This window comes from Myotis myotis, unplaced genomic scaffold, assembly GCF_014108235.1.
Source record: "Myotis myotis isolate mMyoMyo1 unplaced genomic scaffold, mMyoMyo1.p scaffold_m19_p_7, whole genome shotgun sequence".
NCBI classification, from domain to species: domain Eukaryota; kingdom Metazoa; phylum Chordata; class Mammalia; order Chiroptera; family Vespertilionidae; genus Myotis; species Myotis myotis.
This window is the reverse complement of record NW_023416379.1, coordinates 29,389,010-29,413,298: the sequence shown is the minus strand read 5'-3', so window position 1 is coordinate 29,413,298 and position 24,289 is coordinate 29,389,010. Positions and strand designations below refer to the sequence as shown.

Sequence of the window (24,289 nt, the reverse complement as noted above, 5' to 3'; positions counted from 1 at the left end):
TAGTACTATTACTACATATGAACTTAGAAATTTAAGATTTCTAATGCAGACAGAACATGTTTATAGGGTAAATGGAAAAAGCTAAGTAAGATTTAAGCATTTTAGGGGGGGGAAAGGTATATATATCTTTTTTCTCCTCATGATACTGTAATACGCAAATAAGAGACTTCTTTTTTTAGGAAACATTACTGCAATATCATTTCACACCTAAAAACAATTAGCATCAATTCCTTAAGATCAGAAAATATGCCATAATAACATATTTTGTCCAGTTTGTTTGAAAAGGAATCCAAATAAAGTCCATACATTTTGATTGTACAATGTTTCTCTTCTCTTTCACTCTACAGGTTTCCAACCTGCAGCAAAAATCAAGAGAGGTGAGAAGGCAGAAGCCCCTGAGTGAAGCAGCAGAGAGGCTGGGCCCAAGGGGAGGCTCAGAGGGAAAGTGCTCAGACTGGTGGTTCTCCTGAAATCGGTGAGGCTGGATGGGGCATGAGGGACGCTGTCCACCCTTCACAGGCGTTTCTGAGGAAGGAATGGGGGAAGCAAAAGTGTATCAGGGAAGGGTGCTTCTGGCAGCTGTGTGCCAACTGCACTCACAATGGAAGATGGCTCTGTTGGTAGCGAGAACGGAACCAGGTGTTAGACCAGTGGGTTAGACCAGACTTCGGTTCAGCAGCCTTGGTGTTTGAGTTCTGGCTAAGAAAGAATTCAGAGCCAAGACTCAAACTATAAGAGAAAGTGTATTTAGAAAGTCACAGAAGTAGAAGAAGTGAGTTGTAGAAGAAATGGACTCAAGAAACGTTACAGAGGAAAAAAAAAAAAGAAGAAGAAGTAGTAGTAGTAGTAGTAGTGGGGGGCGCTTTGTAGCTTAGGAGAAAGAGAGAGGCAAGGAAAACATGCCTGAGGGAAGAGGGTGGGGAAAGGCATAGGCATGCTCCTTAGAGCAGCGGTTCTCAACCTCTGGGTCGCGACCGCTTTGGGGGTCGAACCACCCTTTCACAAGGGTCGCCTAAGACCATCGGAAAACACATATATAATTACATATTGTTTTTGTGATTAATCACTATGCTTTAATTATGTTCAATTTGTAACAATGAAAATACATCCTGCATATCAGATATTTACATTAGGATTCATAGCAGTAGCAAAATTACAGTTATGAAGTAGCAACGAAAATAATTTTATGGTTGGGGGTCACCACAACATGAGGAACTGTATTAAAGGGTCGCGGCATTAGGAAGGTTGAGAACCACTGCCCTAGAGAAGACCCATTGCACTGGGTCTTCTGTCTTGAGGGTATTTATCTGACTGTCTCAGGGGAGGATCCCAACAGAATGCTCATCAGCTTTCCATGTGTGTCCTTTCAGGACTGTGGTCTTTACTGATTGGTCAGCACCAGGGCAGGGAGGGGGTCATTAGTCAATGCAGCTGGTCTATTGCCTTGCTTGTCTGGTTTTGCTGCTTTTCTGGGCCTGGAGCTGAAATACAACTGAGGCCTAGATGTATTACTTTTAAAATATGTTTTTATTGATTTCAGAGAGAGGAAGGGAAAGGGCAAGATAGAAACACTGATGAGAGAGAAACATCAATCGGCTGCTTTTGCACACACACTGCCCCCCCCACACACACACACACTGGGGATCAAGTCCACAACCCAGGCGTGTGCCCTGACTGGAACTGAACCACCATCCTGGTGGACGGGATGAAGCTCAACCAATTGAGCCGCACCAGTCCGGCAGGCCAGATGTATTTGATGCGGATCAGAACCTCGCTGTCCTGGGAGCTTAATGCTTAAGAGCTATCCTCTGGCCCCTGTTTGTTTCCCCTCTATAAGGGGGTCTACACCAAATGACTAGCAACATGTCAGGGCGGAAAGTTCAGGGTGGTACTGAGCTCAGGTTCAGCTGCCTGCAGCTTCGAAAGCCAATACTCGAGAGGCAGGGGCAGGTGCAAGGAAAGACGGTTTATTCAAGTGCTGTCAACCTGAGAAGATGGTGGGCTCCCATCCCAAAGACCATCTTAACATTTCAGGGCAGGCAGGGGTTTTATTAGGAGGGAGCCGAAAAACAGAACAAAGAAATCAGGCGGAGGGGAGTTGAACGTTCTCTATGTGTATGTCAGCACAGTCCACTCCAATGATTATCTCAAAACTTGTCAGGCAGAGGTCCAGCTTTTATGGTTGAGAGTCAGCAAGTCTCCTGAAGTCAGAACACCTGGCTGCTGGAGTCAGCCTCCTTCCCAGAAGCTAGTTCTGGGGACTCTTACACAAATATGCCACTTATCAACAGGTTACATGTTAGTTAACAATTCATCTTTTACAAAAACACTTTTAACAGAAACAATATTTAAAAAAAATAGAGGGACGGGTTAGAAAGGGAGGGTCTGAACTGTATGACCAGGAATATGAAAGTCAGGAGTGGGTCCAAACCCATGACCAGCAATATGCTAGGGAAGGAAAGGTTACCCTGGGGGCAAGGTCCTTATTTTCCCAGTTTTGCCCATTGCTAGGCACCCAGGGCTTCCTGCCCTGGTGACCTTCAGTACCTAGTACCTAGCCTACTGTCCTTGATCTGCTCATGTCTGTCTAACTGCCTACCATAGTTCCAGCTTATTCCATGGACTATGTGCCTAAATTTGACCTGTTAAGAACATGACTTACATTTCCACCTTGTTTTCATCAGAGTCGAGGCAAAAGAAACTACATGTCTATCTATGTTTCCAAGGTGGCACATGGTAACCTGAGGTAGCAGATAGAATATGCAAAGAATCGGTACCTCCAGGCCTGGGATGAGACCGTCTGAGGGAAAAGTGAGGCAAGTTAAATGGCTGGAGTCTGGCGGAGCAGCCAGGCCTGCATGGCCAGGTCAGTTCTTCAAACATCAAGACCTTTGCAGTGAGAGAGCAGTCTCAGCATCAGGCGGAACCTCTGGCTGCCCAAAATGCCTCTAACACCTCCTCCCCAGGCCCAACAAAGTGCCTGTTTCCACAGATGTGGCATGTAATGGATTGATTATCTGGTGTGGTAGCAGTAGGCTTAAGCTGGGGGTCATGATTGTATGGGCCAAGGCTATTTACCTTCCTCTCACTTCCTCATCCATGAAATGGGGTCAGTAAGAGTCAAACTGGATTCAGGAGGTTAGAAGAATAAAAAACCAGTAACAGTGAACTTCTCTAGAATACTATAGTGATGATGATGTTGAAAATAATTTACATACATACCGATGTGAATGACTATCCAATGGCCTTTATCCTTCAGGTAATGTTTACTCTTTAAAAGGGAAAGTTTGTCAAACCAAATCAATCTCTTATGGGTGGGCTCTTTGGAGAATTGAGAGAGATGCTCAGCCAGTTCTTCTGACCTCCATTAAGTGACTGCTGGTAGGCTAGGAGGGCCCTTTCATTCTGGCTTCATTTTTATTTCAAAGATAAATGTGGTTTCTGGGAGGAAGGAGGAGAGGAGGTCTTTGGCCAATGTTCACATGATCTGCTGGCCCACTTTCTACACCTGGCACCCGTGAGCACTGGAGGGGCCCAGACCCAAAGTCCACTCTTAATATCTTAAAATGAATTTAAGAACTAAAATCCAGAACAACCTGGGGTTGGATTATATAGCGGCTGGTGTCATAAAATTCTGTGTCAAAAGACTCGCTAATCAAAGTTGGAAAATTTGGTAATTAACAGAAACCTGTATGAAGTCCATAAAATTCATTAATTTCTTAAACATCTTGAATTTTCACTATACCTTTTACTACAGCTTCAGTGTAAGACTACAAACAGAGCAAACACTAAGAGTAAAAGATTTGGTTTCCTTCCTTCCTTTTACTGTTTCTTATTGCCTTTTAAACAATTAATTGTGAAATATCAACTTAAAGACATCAGTTTAAAAAACAACAGTTGAAAAAACCCTAAATGTCAAAGTGCCCTAAATTATTTAGTGCCTGTGATTATATTGTTTGACAAGAAACCATTCTTGGGTGATAATTAGATTTTATCTGCAAATGGAGATGGGAGGATGGTCGTAGGTGGTAGCATCTACATTTCCCCATAACAAGGCAATTCACATGATTAGTTAGGGAAAAAACCACTCAAACAGGTGGCTGGGCTTACTCTCTGATCAAGTAAATTCTGACAGTCCAGTGAGGTGGCTGTATATTTCATTTGCATTTCTATGGCCAGAAATTTAGGAATTCAAACTGGAGCAAAAGGAAAAGCAGGAAATAAGCTGATAAATGAAATGTAAAATGTCTCTGTTGATGCTCATCATGGTAGAAAATAGAACAGACCTAAAAGACTGCCCTTCTTTTTTCCCCCCACAAGTTTGCACAGATGGCTGTATTATTTGTTTCAGAACTAAATCAAGGATCAGGGTTGGAGGCAATGAAACTAGCAGCAGTGCTGGTGTTGAAAAGATAAAGCTTTTGGCTCCAAGTAACACCTTGCAATCTGCCAACAACAGAAATTTGCTTCAGGCAAGGTGGTGTCCCACATTTTAACTTACCCCCAAGAAATTATCCTGAATATCATAGGCAGTGGAAGTAATCTGACCTGATTGTAAATCTCTTCTGTATTTCTCCCCTAGCTAAACGAAGCTCTGTCGGCCCAATGCAAAGACACAGACAACAGCAAAGCAGGAAGCCTCCCACACTACAAGGAAAGATAAGAATCACAGAAGCCAGAATGGCTTCTACTGAAGGGCATTTTAAAGCAAACAGAGACATGTGTGGCACCTTTGTAAATCTCCTAGGTGTCTGTCAACATGTACCTGCACACATCAAAACTGGATTTGTTCTTGAGCAACAGAAACTATTGAGAGCAAAGTGAAAGTAACTGAATAGCAGAAAATATTTCCGACGTAAAAGACAAAGTTACTACCCTCAATACACAGGGAGCTAAGAAAGTAATGTACCAGAGGATAAGTAGAGGAAGACCACAGATGAAAACAATGTCAATAGTAAAATACTTCCCAATTGCAAAAGCAATCAGCGAAATGCAAAATTCAAGACAAAACTTATACCTCTTAGACTAGCAAAAGCTTAAAAAATGTTAATAGCTTTGGGTCCTGGCAGTGGTGTGGAGACAAGCACTCACACTCTTCTAGGAGTGTGGCTTTGTACAGACTTTTAGAGAAAAACTTGGTGGTATTCTATTAGATTTTGAAAACTAATAACCTTAGATTTGGGAATGTTCTCATAGAAATACACCCACATACACAGAAAGATATATATATTATATATGTAAACATATATAATATTTGTCCAACTTTCACTGAATATTGTTTGTCATATCAGAAATGTCCAGAAAAAAAACACAATTTTTATCAACAGGGAAGTGTTTATACAAAATACAACTAGATTGTAAAGTTTTTTGCAAACTTTAAAATGAATGGGGTGAAATCATGCATATTGACATCAAAGAATTTTCAAAAAATTTTGAGTAAAAAAGTACAAGTTGCAAAGATCATACATAACATAATCCCAAATTTGTGAAGGGACAACAATTATATCTGGACCTTTCTGTGTGTTTTCATAGAAGCCGTCTGAAAGGACACAGCTGAGGACAAGCGAGGACAGGGAATGTGAGAGGAATTGTACTTTTTCTTTCATACATATCTGTAGTAGTTGAGCTTTCTACATTAAGACTGTAATATTTTAATGAGATAAAAAATATAAAGTGGGTTTGTTGAGGCTGGCAAAGTGGAGAATTGTTTCAGTTATGCTTCAATATGAAGGCAAATTGTCAGAAGTTAGATGAAGCCATTCTGAGAGCTGTGGGTTAGTTTAGCTACTTCCACATAATGTTAACTTTAGAGTCTCATTGATTTGCTAATTACTATCCATTAACTCAAGGAATTGGGAAAGAAGAGGCAGACACTATAGCACTGTGGTACCCGGATTCACTTTGAAGTTGATATTGTATTAATGTAGCATTTATCTCCCCAACGTTGCTTTCCACATTAACTTCATCAAAGAACATGACACCCCTCTGTCCAAGGCTTCTACTGACTTGCCATCTCACTCCAAGAAAGTCAACATCATTACAATAGTCTACAGAGGCCCATGGCATTCTCACTTTTCTGAGCTCACAGCCCACTCCTTTTCCCCAATTCACTCTACCCCTTCAGGCCTCTTTTCTGTAGCTTAGACACCGAAAACATCCCTGTGTCCTTGATAAAACTCTAGCCAGGCTCTCCCGAGCCCTCGTCTTGAATGGGCCTCCACTTTGGCCTATAAATATTTGAACAAACACTGACATAGTTTCTAACAGCTCAAGGTCACATCCCTAGGATGACCAGGGGGACTATAGTGCTTGCCTGCAAAAACTCAAGGCTGCCATAATAATTCACTATTTGTTCCAATTGACATTTGAAGATAGGGCCTCAGTCTCCCAGCCTCCGTGGGAGGAAGGAACCTAACTTCAATAAGCACCAGATAACAAACCCAAACAGGCTTCACGTGGATCAACCCACTTGTAATTTTTCACTTTCATGACTCTACTGAACTCCTACTCACCCTTCCCTACCATTCTCCCTTTAAAATGCCTGATCACTTCTGTACAAATCAAAGTTGAGTTCAGCTCACACGAGACTCTTCCCTTTCCGGGTGGCACATTACTGATTAAAATCTGACCTTTCCATTTGAACTAATGTCCAGCTTTGTTTATTGTTGACATTCCCCACCACAATATGGGCTGGATTTTGTTTCTCACTGGCACATAATAGAGACTTGGTAAATACATGCTGAGAATCGTTGATGGATCAACCATTGTACATGGGTTTTAGTCCCTTCACCACACTTCCGGGATGGTAGCATGTTTAAGCTTGTAGATGAAATATCACTGCTCACTTCATTCATTAAATACTTGGCAAATGACAGGTGGGTGAATACCACAGATCATGCCAGTCTTCCTAAACTTATCTTCAATTTGTTTTTAATCTTGATAGTGCACCATCTGCTACATGTTTAATATTATCCATAAACATACATGATGGCACACAGGACCATGCTAATGAAAGATTACCAAAAAGTACTTGCTTCACAAGAAGACTTCTATTGTTGACAGTTATTTCCTCCATTACCCACCCTTTATTTCCATCCATGATCCTGGTCCGGAAACTTCCCTTCATCTCCAACTCCCCCAGTTCCTCTCTGGGTTTCTATTTCCAGACTTTACTGCATGTGCTTTGGTGTGACTACCAGTAACTTCCTTCAGATGTGACCCCATGGTGTCTTTTCAGCATTTATTCTTCAAGGTCTCTTAGGTGACTTGAGTGATGCTAATAACCTCATTCACAATACTTTTTCTCCCTTATCCTCATTTTTTTCAGCTACTCTTCTCACCATTTCTAGGTGACTAAAAGTGGTCCCAAGTATAATCTGTCACCTCCAATAAATGCTAATAGGCAACTACTATGGGTGAGGCACCCTGGAGATTACAAAAACTAATACTTAAGTGCTGCACTCAATAGAGTTTGTCCTCATCTGAAAACTTAAAGTTTACTGCATAGTGGTTGATTTAATAATTATCTGTTAAATAAAATGGTTATGTATGAAAATTCTGGTGCTATTCAAGGCATAATAAATTGACACATGACTGACATAATCAGTAAGTCATAATTCTCCATTTAGAGCCATAGCTTCTCCCCGTTGTTCTTTTTCTCACTTCCACGGGGTGTTTCCCATGACAAAATGTATCTTCTTATTGTATCCTCAAACCTGCCTATTTTCCAACATGCTCACAATTACCAGGGGCATCATCAACATTCTTATACTGAGGTGCATCTTAGCATCTCTAGTCTCCTTTGAAGGAGATCCATGCCCAATCCAATTTCTGAGGTCTCCTTTCCTTCTCATTTCTATGATCACAGCCCTGGGCTGAGAGTCAATAACCTCAACTCCAGTCTCCTCAGCCTATTCCTCTTCTGCTCTACAAAAGGCATCACAGACACTGAGAAATGAAGAATTAAAACTTTTCAAAAGTGTATATTCTTCTTTTACTCTTGTCTTTACATGTTTTGGGTAATGCCATTTCTAAAAATGGATTTAAGTTTGCAATAAATTTGGTGTTTTAATCTTTAGTTAAAAATAATCTACTAAGATTTGGAATCAGCCTAAGTGCCCATCAGCAGATGAGTGGATTAAAAACTTTGGCACATCTACACAATGGAATACTACACTGCTATAAAAAGGAAGGAACTCCTTGCCCTAGCTGGTTTGGCTCAGTGGATAAAGTGTTGGACTGTGGACTGAAGGGTCCCAGGTTCTATTCCAGCCAAGGGTACATGCCCAGGTTGCGGGCTCGATCCCCAGTAGGGGCTGTGAGGAGGCAGCTGATAATGATTCTCTCTCATCATTGATGCTTCTATCTCTCTCTCACTCTCCCTTTCTGAAACCAATAAAAAATATATATATTATAAAAAAAAAAGGAAGAAACTCTTACCATTTGCAACAGCATGGATGGAGCTGGAGAGCATTATGCTAAGTGGAATAAGTCAGTCAGAGAAAGATAAATATCACATGATCGCACTCATTTGTGGATTATAATGAACAACATAAATGGATGAACAAAAATAGATCTAGAGACAGAGAAGCATCAATCAGACGCTCAAACCTCAGAGGGAAGGCAGGGGAGGGTGGGGCTAAGGGGGAGAGATCAACTAAAGGACTTGTATGCATGCATATAAGCCTAACCAATGGACACAGACACCGGGGGGTGAGGGCATGAGTGGGGGGATGGAGGGACAATGGGGGGATAAAGACACATTTGTAATACCTTAATCAATAAAGGAAAAAAATGGAAAAATATAAAAATAAATTACCTAAACCCTAAAATAATAATAATAATAATAATAATTATCTAGGTGAAAAAATAGTAATCTAGGTGAAGGTGGTCAAAAGGTGCACACTTCCAGTTATAAGTAAGTCTTGAGGATGTAAGGTACAGCATGGTTCCTATGGTGAACAATATTGTATTGTATGTTTGAAAGTTGCTAAGAGAATAGATGGATGTTAACTAAACTTCTTGTGGTGATCACTGTGCAATATATACAAATATCAAATCATTATGCTTTACGTCTAAACCGAATACAATGTCACCCGGCTGATGTGGCTCAGTCATTGAGCATCGAACTATGAACCAGGAGGTCATGGTTCGATTCCCCGTCAGAGCATATGCCTGGGTTGCTGGCTCAATCCCCAGTGTAGGGCATGCAGGAGGCAGCCAATCAATGATTCTCTTATCATTGATGTTTCTAGCTCTCTCTCTCTCCCCCTTCCTCTCTGAAATCAATAAAAATATATTTTTAAAAAAATAAATCTAATCCAATGTCAAATACCAATTATATCTCAAAAAAATTCTCCAGCTCCATCTCTTGACCGCTACTATCTGAAAACCCTAGACACTAGACGCAGTGGTTCTCCACCTTCCTAATGCCGCGACCCTTTAATACAGTTCCTCATGTTGTGGTGACCCCCAACCATACAATTATTTTCGTTGCTACTTCATAACTGTAATTTTGCTACTGTTATGAATTGTAATGTAAATATCTGATATGCTATATGTGTTTTCCGATGGTCACGACCCACAGGTTGAGAACCGCTGCAGAGGGTTTACAGATAAAGTCCAGGAGCCAATTCACATAGGCACACTTGAAGCAAAATATCCAGCATAAGTGGAAGTTCTAAAGGCTCCCTCTCTCTTAAATCTTTCCGAGCTTCCACCTCCTATAAATAATATATAGAAGGCTTACTAAACAAGAAAGCAAGAGTAGGGTTTAAAGCAGGACCAAAGTTTCCATAGATGGAATTTCAAGACATTAGTGCAAAAGGAATCTGTCCTTAAAATAGTTGACAAGTCCAATAAAAGCTATCCCTAGAGGATTGCTCCTCAAAGTGGACCAGCAGCATCTTGGACCAGCAGCATCAACAAAACTCAGAAGCCTGTCAGAAAATGCAGAAGCTCAACTGCACCCCGAACCTACCAAATTTCAACAAAGATCCCTGGGTGAATCATAAGCACAGTAACATTTGAGAAATGCCACATGAGATAATATATAACTTTGCCCTAAATCAAAGGTGAACCCTGGTGAGAACTCTGGTCAACAGGCCATTATAGTTGATTTGAGTTGCCTGTCGATGCACTGAAACATCACCCCAGTACCCACCCAGAAGAAAATGGTAGACTTGGTGCTTTCTGGTGTGGCTCGTTTTCCATCCTTTGTTGGGTGCTTTTGTTGCCTGTTGACTATTAACAGAGCAGTGAGGTGATAATGACCGAAAACCACAGCCTGGGATTAAGGGCTTCTTCAATGGGGCACAGGAACCGGTTGAATCATATCAAGACACCTCCACCCCCAGGCCTCAGGCATACTTCAGCACAGGTGAGGGCTGTAAAAATGAACATCAAGGGAAGCCTTGGAGGAAGAGGGCTCAGAGAGCAGCAGCTGATGTAGGTGTGAACACAAGAAGGGAGGAGTGGCAGCCACGCAGCCCAAGGCGGCCCTGGGACAGGGGCATGTGCACGTAGATTTTGATATACACGGTGGGTTTTTCCAGCACCAGAAAGTTCAAAACTCTTTCTTCTTCTGCAGCTGCTTGGCAGCGGCCAGGTCCCTCCTGTGTGTTCCCAGGCCCCATCTTGCCACTGCCTAAGGCCAAGGACTTGCGCTCGATCCCAGGGGTTTGGGAATTTGTCAGCTGCCTAAAGAGCAGTCATCACAGTGAAAAACCACCCATCTTGATCTGGATAATCACATGTGACCTAATGCCAACTCTAACCCATTGCTGAGAAATGTTTGATCAGATCAGGCCAGAGGAATGCCATTCCACACCCTAACAAAACCTCAGAAGCCAAAGTCACCATCTGGGAGAATGTAATCCCCAAAGAGCCAGGGTTTGGGTCAGCCTCACTACCACAGGGTCCATTTGGAAAGAAGCACAGGCCCGATCTGCTGTGTGAGGCCCATTAGTAGTATAGGGACAGGGGTCTGGTAAAATGACCATTGAGGACTGAGAGAAATAAAAGAGAACAGATGGATGTTAGCACCATGGTAACGTGCACCCTACAACTGGTATGATGGTGTTTGGGAAGGAAATTGGGTAGCCACCCCCTCAACTGGGCAAAAGAGAAGACTGTGTTTTCATAGCCAAGGCTTCTCCCCTGCTCCCCTGTTACCCCCCCCCCAGGCATAAGATCTGCTCCCTTGTGACCCCCCAACATGTATCCCCACCCTGCACCCCAACAAATCACTTCCATCATCCTTGCTATCCCTACCTTGTTGTTCCCTAGAAATACCCCTTCTTGCTTCTTTCCCCAAAACTCCATAATACCCCACTGTGCTATGGAACATCCAATTCATTATAGACAATGTCTTCTTACTCTACATAATTTAAAAAAAAATCTTTTACAATGGTTTCATTGATTTTAGAGAGAGAGGAAGGGAGGATGAAAGATAGAAAAATCAATGAGAAACATCAATAGGCTGCCTCCTGCACACCCCCTACTGAGGATCAAGCCCACAACCTGGGCATGTGCCCCTGAATGGGAATCTAACTGGTGAGTTCTTGATTCATGGGTCAATACTCAACCACTGAGCCATACCAGACAGGCTTATTCTATGTAATTTTATTACCCCACCCTTTTTCTTCTTTCTTACCTTAACAGGCATTTGACTTTTCTCAGTGAGGCTTTTGCATCCCAGAAGCCCAGGAATTCTTCACTTCACTAATCCTCTGGTACTCTGAGGCAATAGATAATTTTGGTGTTTTCCCATTCCCCCCATCACTTATCTAAGAACTATCTTCTCCACATCTACAGAGGAGTACACACCAGCAGCCTCACTTATCCCACATCTGGATATAGCTGGGTACAGGCATGGCTATCTGGCCCAGGCTGGCCATTTGGAATTGGGACCCAAGGGCACTGAGGAGTCTCTCTGCTGGTTTGAACTGAAGATGTGTAAATTTAGATGTAAACTGTGCTCATAACAGCAGAGAAATCTGATACATATGGGTGGATGGATGGATGAGTGGATGGATGGATAGAAAGACAGGTTACATTCGATGATAGACAGATGAAGATAGATAGATAGATAGATAGATAGATCCCTGGTTGGGGGAAGGGGGAGTGATGGAGAGATGAAGAGAGTGTGCCCTCCTTGGCCACAGGTAACTTACTAGTTCCTGGTTCTAGGGCAGTGATTGCGAACCTATGACACGCGTGTCAGAGGTGACATGCAAACTCATTTTTTTGGTTGATTTTTCTTTGTTAAATGGCATTTAAATATATAAAATAAATATCAAAAATATAAGTCTTTGTTTTACTATGGTTGCAAATATCAAAAAATTTCTATATGTGACATGGCACCAGAGTTAAGGTTTTTCAAAATGCTGACATGCCGAGCTCAAAAGGTTCGCCATCACTGTTCTAGGGCCTCAGGATACTACTCAACTCTACTTCCTGGTTTTTTACTACTCTTGTATCCTTACTTTTAAAAACTCTCTTCTTTGCCCTCGCTGGTTTGGCTCGGTGGATAGAGCATTGACTTGCAGACCAAAAGGTGCCAGGTTCAATTCCAGTCAAGGGCTCCTCCCCAGCCAGGTCCCAGTCAGGGCTCGTGCAGGAGGCAAACAATCAATGTGTTTCTCTCACATCAATGTTTCTCTCTGTCTTTCCCTCTCTCTTTCACTCAAACAAGAAAGTCTCTATCACTGGCCATGGAAATTTGTTCATTTTGATCAAATCTTTGCTATCAATTAGTAACCTTCTCTTTCATATCTTTCTGAGTCTCCCACAAATGTCACAGTGACCTTCTGTAATTTCTTAATCTCACAGTCACTATGTTAAAAGTCTAAACTGACCTTTTGGTTGGCACATGATGCCCTTGCATGGTTATATATTTTTGAAGTCTGGTGTGTTACTATAAAGTAATATGAATGACTTAGCTGTCTAAATGAGTGTTATTCACACCCAAATAATCATGCTGGGAGAAAAATGAATTCACGCAATGGAGTGGCACTAGCCCAGCAATTTCTAGAATGACAGTGTCTGAAAGGTAGATATGATTTTTAGAAAGAGCTATAATTGGGGCATGGAAATAAAATGAGGGATCAAACATGTTAGTCATATGACTTCTGTTAAACACTATTTTACCCAGCAAGATCATAACTGGAACAGGCATACACTTGTCCAATAGGAAAGCTCTAAAACATTCACTTAAAGACATAAGTTCTGTTACACTCATTTTATATAAATCACATCCTTTATCATTATTATATATTTCTGAAACCTTCATCCAGGTATCTGGAACAGAAGTCAACGATTTACAATGCCCAATAGGTTGAAGAAGAGGGGTTTAATATATGTTTGTTATTGATGTTTAGGGTACTTAATTATCTAATAGAAAGTATACCTCTGAAGAAGTATGCCAAACATTCAGAGAGGTTAAAACATACATGAAGACAAAAGAAAATTACAGACCAGCATGGATGACCTGAATCACGGCCATACATTAAGTGCCACACATTCAAAATATGTGAGCCACGGATCTAAAATTGAAGCATCGCACCTGTGATATTCCTGCCCTAGCCACAGCCCTGAGCTCTCCATAGAGTGAATGTACTTTAATTTATGTTGCAAGTTTCTTCCTGTTATGAGGGATAAGCAATAGCTACTTTTTCTTAAGCCTTCACAGGGGCATCAAGAAACTGCAAAGTAAGCTATATAAATGTCAAGTGTTAGCCAACAGGTCCCAAAGCGAGCTAGATCTCAGAAACTTTGTGAGGGCAAGCTAGTGCAACCTACTTCTCTGTGCAAATTTCAGCTACTGTGATCAAAGATTATGAGTCACCCGGGATGGTATTTTAAAAACACTAAAGTTGCTTCAGTGTTTTTTCCTGAGCTTCACTGTAACTGAAACTACACTTGTACTTTGAGCTGAGATATGCTTCTTGAGCATGAATTACACACCTGACTCCAAGACTGAGTGATCTGAGGTCAAAGGAATGCCCCTGCATAAGGATAACTAAAGTGTGCTAGCCTGTAAATGCTGGATTCCAGAATCCCATCACAACTCATCCAAAGTTCCTGTCTTCACTAGAAATCTGATGTGTTGGGTGTACTTGGAAATGGATAGACAATTGGCTGGGGCCTTAAAAAGATCTGCTGGTCTCTCTCGTATGGTACTTGCAGAGTAAAGCATGATGCATTTCCTCCCTGTTGATGGGGGTCCGCTTGGTGGTTTTCCATATGGGGAAGGTAGCAGGTAGCATGCAATGAGGGAAAGAGCGTGAGCTTTGAGGTCACAAAGACTTTAGTTTGGGTTCTACCACTTTCCTGCTACCTGTGGGACGGACTTGGGTGAGTTACTCCACCTTTCTAAAGCCAGGTTCCTTATCTAAAAGTGATATATCGCTGTGTCATGCGGTTGCTATAAAGATGAAATGTGACAGCGTGTGTAAACAATGCAGCACTGGAATGGCATGAGGGTTCACTTCCTTCTGGCCCCGCCACCGCACTCTGGCATCCAAGCCCCAGCACGAGCACGCCACGGCGGCTGGCGCATCCCTGTTCCTTGGGTTCCATCATCACCAGCAGGAGGCTGGGCTGACACCAATTCCCTTTCACAGTTTTCTGTACCTGTCACACAGCGTGGTTTGCCCCATATCCTCAGAGAAGCTCTAGTTATCTCATGAGTAGAGTTTTAAAAACACGACTAGTTCTGTTTGTTGTTTATTTTTTGGTTAATCCTCACCTGAGAGTATTTTTTTCCCATTAATTTTTAGAAAAAGTGGAAGCGGGGTGGGGCGGGGGGGGCGGGGAGAAACATCGATCATCGATGTGTGAGAGACACATGGATCGGTTGCCTCATGCACATGCCCCAACCCAGGCCAGGATGGAACCTGTAACCCAGGTACATGTCCTTGACCAGGAATTGAACCTGGACCCTTCAGTCCATGGGTCAACACGGGAACCACGAAGCCAAACTGGCCAGGGTGTTTTGTTTTATTTTAACACATTTGGGAATAATGGCTTTTACCCAATATTCCATTTATATTTTTTATCACTTTGCCTATTTTTTGGTTTATAAGAATTTATTAAAACTGAAACTTTGATCTTCTACCTCATGTGCTTCTGTCCAGCTGCCTTTCAACTGGTCAGCTGCACGACTGGCGCCAGCAATGCCTTGACATCTCCAGGGTAGCAGGTCTGCCTTTGCTTAAAACTCTTTACTCCGGGCCTTGTAGCCAACCCAGCTCTTCACAACTCTTCACACCATTTCATTAACAGTCTCCAAAGTCTGCACCCCAAGCATGCCCTCCACACATAAAAATGGGTAGCCAACAGCAAAAAAAAAGAAAAGAGGCCAGTGCAGACCTGCCAAAGCCTCAAGTCCACTATTCCAACTTCCCGTTAGTTCTCTCTGGTGCCTATCTGCCCTTGGCCAGGGTGTGATGCTTGTGTTTTAGGACCTGGGAAGAAAGTTTCATGTCAACTTAGGTGCAATCTTTATCTTCTCTAAAACACCATGATTTGCAGATATTTGGTGTCAAAAGCACTGACTTAAGGAATTTATGCATTCATTTGGTAAATATCTAGTAAGCACCCAGTATATACCAGGCCCTGCATTAGGCACTGAGAATACAAATATAAATATTAGTAAAACACACTTTCTGATTTCAGTGATCTTACAGTATGAGGAAGGAGACAAACCCATGCATATTTTGAATATACCATAGTAAGTCCTATAACAGAAGTGTGCAAAGGGTGCCATCATTTACATGGCACTTAATTAAAAACATTTTTAAAATATATTTTTATTTATTTCAGAGAGGGAGAGAGAGATAGAAACATCAATGATGAGAGAAATCATTGATAGGCTGCCTTCTGCATGCACTACACTGGGGATCGAGCCAGCAACCCAGCATGTGCCCTGGCCAGAATCGAATCATGACCTCCGGGTTCATAGGTTGATGCTCAAACACTGAACCACAGGAGCCAGACTACATGGCACTTTAAAGTTCAAGGGCACTTTTCATACAAGAACTCTATGAACTAGGTGTTACTGTTACCAGCCATTTCCAGGTCACATGTAAGGAAACCAGGCAGGAAAGGGAGGGATAGTAAATTGACCAAGATCACACTGATAAGGACCATGACTCTGTGTCCTAAATCTTAGCTGTCTGTCTTCTTTCCTCCATTGACCCTCCATGTCCATGTCGGAAGACACTAGAACACACCCCCGTCAAGCTTGCAAACGCCTTACAAATGTCACTGAAATCGTGTCTCCCAGGAAACATTCAGCTGCAGGAACCTATCATCCTCTGGCTTTGTCCTAACTCCCTAATCTCCCTCCTCTCCCCTCTTTCGCGGGAACCCTACCGAGAGCCAAAGGAACTACTGGGGGTTTTCTGCTGATGTTGGGTTGTTTCAGGCCTTGGTGCTTTTGTGTGTACTGTTTCCTCTCCCAAACGCTCCTCCTCCACCTCACCCAAATCCATCTACCTGATGATGGAGATAGCACAGCTTTCATCTCCTCCAGGAAGCCCTCCCTGGTTACCCTTCCCAAGCCATTTCCTATAGCTGAGTCTCCTGGGTTCTCTTCCAGGCCCAAGGCAGGGCACAAGTCATCACTCTTACTTTATTGCACCTCAGTTGTTCGTTTATTTACCTGTCTTCCCCTCACTACACTGTGAGTTCCTTACGGATGTGTTTGCAGCCTCTGTGTTTAGCTCATTCGCTGTTTGTTGATTGAATATATGAATTAAAAAGTCAAGATATGCTCTCTCGCCTAGAGTAACCCCTGCAGTAGCTGGAACTCAAAATAAATCCCATGGCTTCGCTATCAGTCTCAGAGCAACTACTGAACTACTGACGCAAACTAGAGTGTGCCCAGTTCAGGTATAATTAGCAAATCGTGCATCCTCTGAAAATAAGAACAAGAGTAATCACTATCATCATCATCAGTCATTTTTCTGGCATAATCATGGCAAATAACAATGGCTTAGATCACTAGACATGCTGCTGTATCTGTCCTGCCACACCTTGCCTGCCCCCAAAATTGCAGAATCATATCCTGTTACCTCTGTACACCCAGTGCTTAGAACAATGACCGGCACACTCAAGACCAGTTGAATGAATGAATAAATGGGAACTTCCCTGACTCAGTCCTTTCTAAGTGGCCATATTGGCATTGTGTGACGACTTCACCTTCTAGGCCACAGCTGGTTTGAGCTCGGGTAGGTGTCATCAGATGAAGGACAGACGCATAGGCTGCATTGTGGTTTCAAAAAGGTCTTTTCTAGGAAATCTGAACCAAGGAATACAAAGACATTTTCCCCCTAAATGTAGGGACAAGAACTAAGAGGAAGCAAAGGTAAGGATGGGGTAGTGTAGACAGAAGCCATGAGGTGGTGTTTGTAAATAGGTGGATGAGGAAGCACCTGTGAGGAGAGTCTGTTCAGACTGGACACCCCGAAGCAGAGTGTGTTCCAGCCTTGACTACTGGTTCAGGTGAAGATGAATTTTAAAATCTGCCAACCTCACGTACAGGACCACCATCAGCTTCTATAGAGGTCTTTGTGAGAATTAGATAAAAGATATGCCTTCTGGGATGAGGCCTGACCAATGGTCAGCTCCTAGCTGGCTAGAAGTCCATGGCCTTTGGGCAAAGAGAAAGGGTCCCTGTTGGGGAAGGGGCACAGGGAGGCGTGCATGTCCACACCAGGGGGCACTGCTTGACCAGGGCTGGGCACAGGCTCGACTTGAGCCCCCCTGTGTGCTCTGCCCATGACTCTTTGTACTCCCAGGAGGGAGGCTTTGGTCTTCTGTGAATAGAAACAGACAGAAAGTAAACTTAGAGCCAGATGGTCTTTGTTTAGCAAAAACCATTCTGAATTTAGCAAATGGAAAGTGAGCAGGCATCCATTGTTCCTAACCTAGGGCAGCTCCAGCCCAGCTGTGACTGAGGGCCCCTGGGACCCAGCCTCCCAGGCACAGCATTATGCTTTTAGAACAACGGCTGAGCATGCAAGCATTGAATCCAAGAGTTATAACCTTGGAGGTCAGGGAGAGGCACTCTGGGAGCACCAGCAAGGTGTGAACAAGCAAGGACTCCCCTCAGTGGGATAGATGACCACTGGCTGCTGACAGCAGCACTGGCTTTGCAGTTACCTATACACCGATATATACCATGGTATAGTAGGGCAAAGGGATGCTGGAGAGATGAGTCAGGGTACCAAACATCTATACATCAAGCTAATAAAGTCTTCTACTCACTCATACCTCCCTTTTTTTTAAGTGGCCCCAATAGTTCTCTGCTCTGTGCATCCCAACATGCAAGACTAAGAGTCATCACTTGAAGATGGCACCCCTCTTGGGCCTCCCTATGGCCTGACAAGTCCAGTACAGTGCCTGGCACACAGTAGGTCACAGTCAGTACTTGCTGAAAGCTTAGAGCGGAAACTGCCCTGGGTTGTATACTAAGGTTCTTTACTCACTAAGCATTGGGCTTATCAGAAGAGCGCATTAGCATGTACTGAGTATATTCAAGTCTCTAACATGAGGAAAGATTGATCTGAAAATTAATAAAACACCTGTGCATATACCACCAAAAGCTTATTTCAGGATTTTTTTTTTAATGATAAAATGCCACTAGATTTACAAAGAAATACTTGGTTTTTAAAATCCAGAACTTCTGTTGAGTTCCAAAACTGTGAGTTCAAAAACCATAAAGCAAAATCAATCTGTGTTTCTATAAAGAAAAAAAAAATCTTAGTTTTTATAAGCTCAATGAAAGGGCTGATGTATTTAAATAACATCTGTAAAGTGCATTTTATGAAAATATTTGGTTTCTTGGCACTTTTTGAGTGGATTTTACAAAATCCACAAAAACGTGCCTGGCCAGTGTTGCCCAGTGGTTGAGAGTGGTTGAGCATCAACCCACGGACCAGGAGGTCATGGTTGGATTCCCAGGCCAGGGCACATGCCCGGATTGTGGGCTTGATCAGTAGGAGGTGTGCAGGAGGCAGCCGATTAATGATTCTCATCATTGATGTCTCTATCTCTCTCTCCCTCTCTCTGAAATCAATAAAAACATACTTTAAATACAAAACAACATATAGGTTATGCTGACAACACGCATGCATTTTTATCAAGTGAAAAAATAACTGCTCACATCACAAGTTAAATAAAAGCCATTAAGTCTGAGGTGCTCTTTTTTGACAACAATCTAAGCATAAAGCACAGACGGGGAAAATGGATCCTCTTGTGATATCCCCTCAGCATCAACACAGTGCGAGCACAGAGCTGGTCTTTAGAAATATGTGTCCTATTGGAATAATTCTTACTGCCATAGTTGGCAAAGTTTTTGAGGTCAAGTTGCAAGTTCTTAGTTATTTTTTCATGGGAGAGGGGTGGAGAGGAGGCTGGGTGGAAGGTGGGGTGAGATGAGGGCAGCAGGGAGGGCACGGTTGTTTTGGAGTGAGGTTCTTCTTGGCCAGCCCTTGGAGAACACCTTCAGTCTTCTCTTCCTTCCCTCCCTCGCCTCCCTCCCAGACACACATCATTGCAAAATGTGATGTTCCCTCCCCTCTCCTCCCCCACCCCTCACCCCACACCCCACACTCTCCCAAGGACTCACACCAGGTCGTTGACTCATTATTAGAAATTAACCCTTAGAAGAAATTTGTTGACAAGAAACTGGAATCGAGAAAGGGAGTGAGAAAAGCTGCTTGGGAGGTGGCAGTAGTAGGAGAAAGTGCCAGCAGGGATGTGAGAAGGTCCTACACCTGTGATGGCGAACCTTTTGAGCTCGGCGTGTCAGCATTTTGAAAACCCTAATTTAACTCTGGTGCCATGTCACCTATAGAAATTTTTTGATATTTGCAACCATAGTAAAACAAAGACATATTTTTGATATTTATTTTATATATTTAAATGCCATTTAACAAAGAAAAATCAACCAAAAAAATGAGTTCGCGTGTCACCTCTGACACGCATGTCATAGGTTCGCCATCACTGTCCTAGACCAAATTCATCAACCTTACACTGGCCCAACCCTGGCCACAGCATCACAGGACAGACTGACATATACACGCCACAAGGCAGTGGTTCTCAAGCTTTGTTACACATTAGAATCACCTAATACCAGGCCGCACCTGATGCCAATTAAGTCAGAATCCCCGGGGGGTGGGCCCTGGCCGTACTCTCGTTGTGGTTGTTTTTTGTTTTGTTTTGTTTTTTATTCCCCACGTGACTCCTATGTGTAACCAACTTTGAAAACAAGTGTCAGAGAGTCATGCTTCTCAAATATGAATGTATCCAAACACAAGCTGCGGACCTTGTGAAATGCAGATTGGGGTTAAGTAGGTCTGGGGTGGGGCGTGAGATTCTAAGATGAGGCGGGTGCTGCTGGTCCGGGGCCATTCCGGTGAGGCTACATATAACGAACTCTGGGCACTACCCATGTGTCCACGGCTTCTGGGGAGGGCCTGGAATTTAGGCTGCCCTCCCCCGGGCCAAGGGATGTTTTCAGAAGGTGGCGTAACCTCCCTGTTGTGCCTGTAGGACAATCCCGTTACCCAGCCCAGTCATCTGGCTGAATCTCGCATGCCTGCAGAGGATACAGTACTCTGGGAAAACACTCTGTGTGTGTCCACGAGGGACCAGACGACTTTTTTCTGAGTCTAAGAAACGTAGGAGCTCCTGGTCACGTTTAGCCTGCTCTTCCAGAATCCCAAAGCCCCGCTCTGAAAATGGAACACAGTCACATGGGAGAAGTTCGCTCTTTTACACGTGGGTCAGCATCCAGGGGCACCAGGACAACGCAGCGGACAGTTGTCACTTCCAATGTCCTTTAAGAACATACAGGAGACACAGAGTTCTCGGAAGCAAAATAATGTTATAAAATGAAGCCCATAGCTCACACGATGTGCACTTCGCACACTCACATTTAAAAGGGTTTTCCTGCCCTTTTTCTGTTACATGTGCCGAATGAAAAATGGTGACACAAGCTATGCTTATTTATCTACAACTGGACTAATTTTCAGTTGTCTCTTTAGAGCAGTGGTTCTCAACCTTCCTAATGCCGCGACGCTATAATACAGTTCCTCATGTTGTGGTGACCCCCAACCATAAAATTATTTTCGTTGCTACTTCATAACTGTAATGTTGCTACTGTTATGAATCGTAATGTAAATATCTGATAGGCAGGATGTATTTTCATTGTTACAAATTGAACATAATTAAAGCATAGTGATTAATCACAAAAACAATATATAATTATATATGTGTTTTCCGATGGTCTTAGGCGACCCCTGTGAAAGGGTCGTTCGATCCCCCAGAGGGGTCGCAACCCACAGGTTGAGAACCGCTGCTTTAGAGTCATCTGAACAGTTCATTTTTGTAAAAATCAATCGAGATTATCCACAGGCCAAGTTCAGTTTGGCAAGACATAAAAAGCAAGAGGTAAAATAATTTCCTTTCAATGCTTTCCACAGTATGAATTCACCAGAGGGGTCTTTCTTTTAATATATATGTTTTATTTTTATTGATTTCAGAGAAGGGAGAGTGAGAAAGAGAGACATATCAATGATGAGAGAGAATCATTGATCGGCTGCCTCCTGCACGCCCCCTACTGGAGGTGGAGCCCACAACCCGGGCCATGCTGTTGACTGGAATCTAACCTGGGACCCTCCAGTCCACAGGCCAATGCTCTATCCACTGAGCCAAACCGGCTAGGGCGCCAGAGGAGTCTTTACACAAATCCCACGCCCTACCTCCCATTACCAGTACTGAACAACTTTAACCAGCTCTACCCAATTTGATCTGCAAAGTCGGATCAACAATGCCTTTAATGTTTTCTAAGTATACACATTGTGCTGCAAAACCAATATTACAAGAATAAGAAAACTGAGGTCTTTGGTGGAAAACAGAGCTAGCTGGCCGGAAACATGCCCTTTTTGACCAGGAAACTCGGATTCGGGTATTAGTGGGGTTGAGTTAGAGCTCTGGCCTGAGCCTGGAGCCCGAAAGGGGTCATGGTGGGGGACAGTGTACACCTGCGCGCCACTGTGAGGGCCTTTCGCTGCTAAGGGTGCACTTGATGCTCGTTTTATTTTCAACTTCCAGTTCCCATGCATCAGCCCTCAACGGAAAATTAGAAAAACATCTGTGGAAACTTAACCAATCTGGTGGGCTTTTTAAAAGTTCTGCAGTTCTTAGGGTAATGCGTTATTTCAACGCATTTAAAAAGGATTACGTATCTGATCCCGCCGGGCCGAGTGGAGCCCAGGGTCCGCGGTCGGGCTACGGCTCAGCGACGGACCAGATGAGCACTCAGGCCGGCCGAACCCTCGGCACCACCTGCACGGGCTTTTACAGGGAGCCCTCTGGCCAGCAGCACCCCCACCCCCACCCGCACCCCCGAGAACGCTCGATTTCAGAAGCAGAGCAGTTGGGAGGGTTTCCAAAACCTGCGCTGGCCCAGCCCCGCAAGTGACAGGACCGCACCCTTCCCAGGGACAAAGTCGAGCTCAAGACCAAGAGAAGGTTCCTCTTCCTGACCGCCCAGCCGGCGAACCAGAGCAGCCGCGGGAGCGCCCCCTCGCCCGGCGGCAGCACCCTCGCCCCAGGGGGCGCGCGCCCACCCTGCCCGCCGGCCGCAGCCCGCAGCCCGCAGCCCGCAGCCCGGCTCCAGCATCTCCGAACCCGGGGACCGAGCCGCGGACAGCCTAGAAGGAGGGCGGCGGGGTAGTCCAGCTTCGCCCTGTCCCTACCTCCCAGCCCCTCCGCTCCCGCCGCCGGCCTCGGAGACCAGCGCCCGAGGGCGCCCCGGCTGCAGCCTGGCCATCGCCGCCACCTGCCCGCGCCCGCCCCCCGCTCCCCCGCCCCGGCCGGCCCCCTGCGCCCCAGCCCTTACCTGAGCCGGAGATGTGCACCCGGAGGGGGCGGCCCCTGCTGGAGCAAGACGACAGGTCGCTCTGGGAGCGGCCACGGGGGCTCGGGTCCCCGGGCAGCCGGCGTAGGGCCCGCGGCGGGGCGGACGCCTCGGACTCAGAGGCTTTGGCCGCCACCTGCCCAACCGGCTCCCCCGGGGGCTCCGCGGGGCTCCGGCCCGCCTCGGCCATCGGGTCCTCCGGTGGCCGGCCCGGAGCGCGGGGTGGGGCTGGCGCCGAGGGCGGTGCTGCCGGCCGCGCCGCGCCCCCCAGGCAGTGCGAGGGGCCGGGAGGCTGGACGCCGGGCGCCGAGCAGCTGGGCGGGAGGGCGGGAGGAGGAAGAGGAGAGAAAAGTTTGCACAGGAAGGAGCCGCCTACAGCCTGCTCGCTCCCGCCGGCGCAAGCCGCAGGGCTCGGAGCCGGCCGCCCTCGGTGCCTGCGAACCTGCCCAGCCGCTCCTCCCCCAAGGGCCGGCTCTGCCCTGTGCGGGGCGGCAGCAGTGGGGTCCCTCTGGCTGCCGCCCAGCCAGCCGATCAGTGGGGTGTGGGCGTCCGGAGCTGGGATGCAAGGTCAGGGTTATCCATACCTTGTCCATTAATGGGGCGGGGGGAGGGGGGATGTCATACACACACTGGAGCCGCCGCGCAGTGGAACGGAAATGATCAGACCCGGTTCACAGGTAAGACACCGCAGGGCCAAGGCGCCGGTGGATAGTGGCAGACCCTGGTGTCCCTTAAGTCAAGTGCCATGGCCTTCCCTTGCCTGGAAACTCCTCCCTTCTCTCCCGCTCACTGTTGCCCGCATCCCTGGATTTCTGTCTGCTGGGTAAACTCAAAGGTCATGTTTAAAAGACAAGTGTTCCGAGAACTGAATAAATAACACAGACTTGATGTCCGAGTCAGTGCTTTCTAACGGAAGGACAGGTCTCTGATTGGAAACATCTTAGTTGACTCCATGCGTTGCAGGGGTTTGCAAAATGGGCAGTGGGGATTTTGCTATTTCAGCTGGTGATTTCACAACCTAACCTTTATCAGTTTCCTGATTAGGCCCCCAAGTTAGGACTTGCCCAGAATCAAAAGGCTGTAAATCAGGCTCAGAAGTCACCATTCATTGCAGGCCATAGATGGGCCACAGGAAGAGAGGAGGGGATGTGTGTGTGTGTGTGTGTGTGTGTGTGTGTGTGTGTGTGTGTAGGGGGGCTGGGGGGTAGGGTTAACAATGAAACTTTGATACACACACGCCTATATTCCAGGTGCTGCTTCAGGCACTTTGCACATATTATATCTTTTAATAAGAAAAGCAACCGAAGCAGAGGACGTAAGAATAAAGAGGGACAAAAATAAAGGGTGTGGGTCAGT

General features: G+C 44.9%; 1 protein-coding gene across 4 annotated transcripts in view; it reads right to left on the bottom strand.

Moving 5' to 3' along the window:
* PHACTR2 (phosphatase and actin regulator 2) overlaps positions 1-23,257 on the bottom strand; it is a 237,796-nt gene extending 214,539 nt beyond the window's left edge. For 3 of the 4 annotated variants that reach the window (XM_036316601.1, XM_036316602.1, XM_036316605.1), the window contains exon 1: positions 22,916-23,257. In XM_036316601.1, coding sequence (XP_036172494.1) covers positions 22,916-23,123 — 208 coding nt within the window. In that variant the 5' untranslated portion in view covers positions 23,124-23,257. The remainder of the gene's footprint in view (positions 1-22,915) is intronic. The other variant, XM_036316606.1, reaches the window with a different exon arrangement.
* Positions 23,258-24,289: the final 1,032 nt, after the last annotated feature.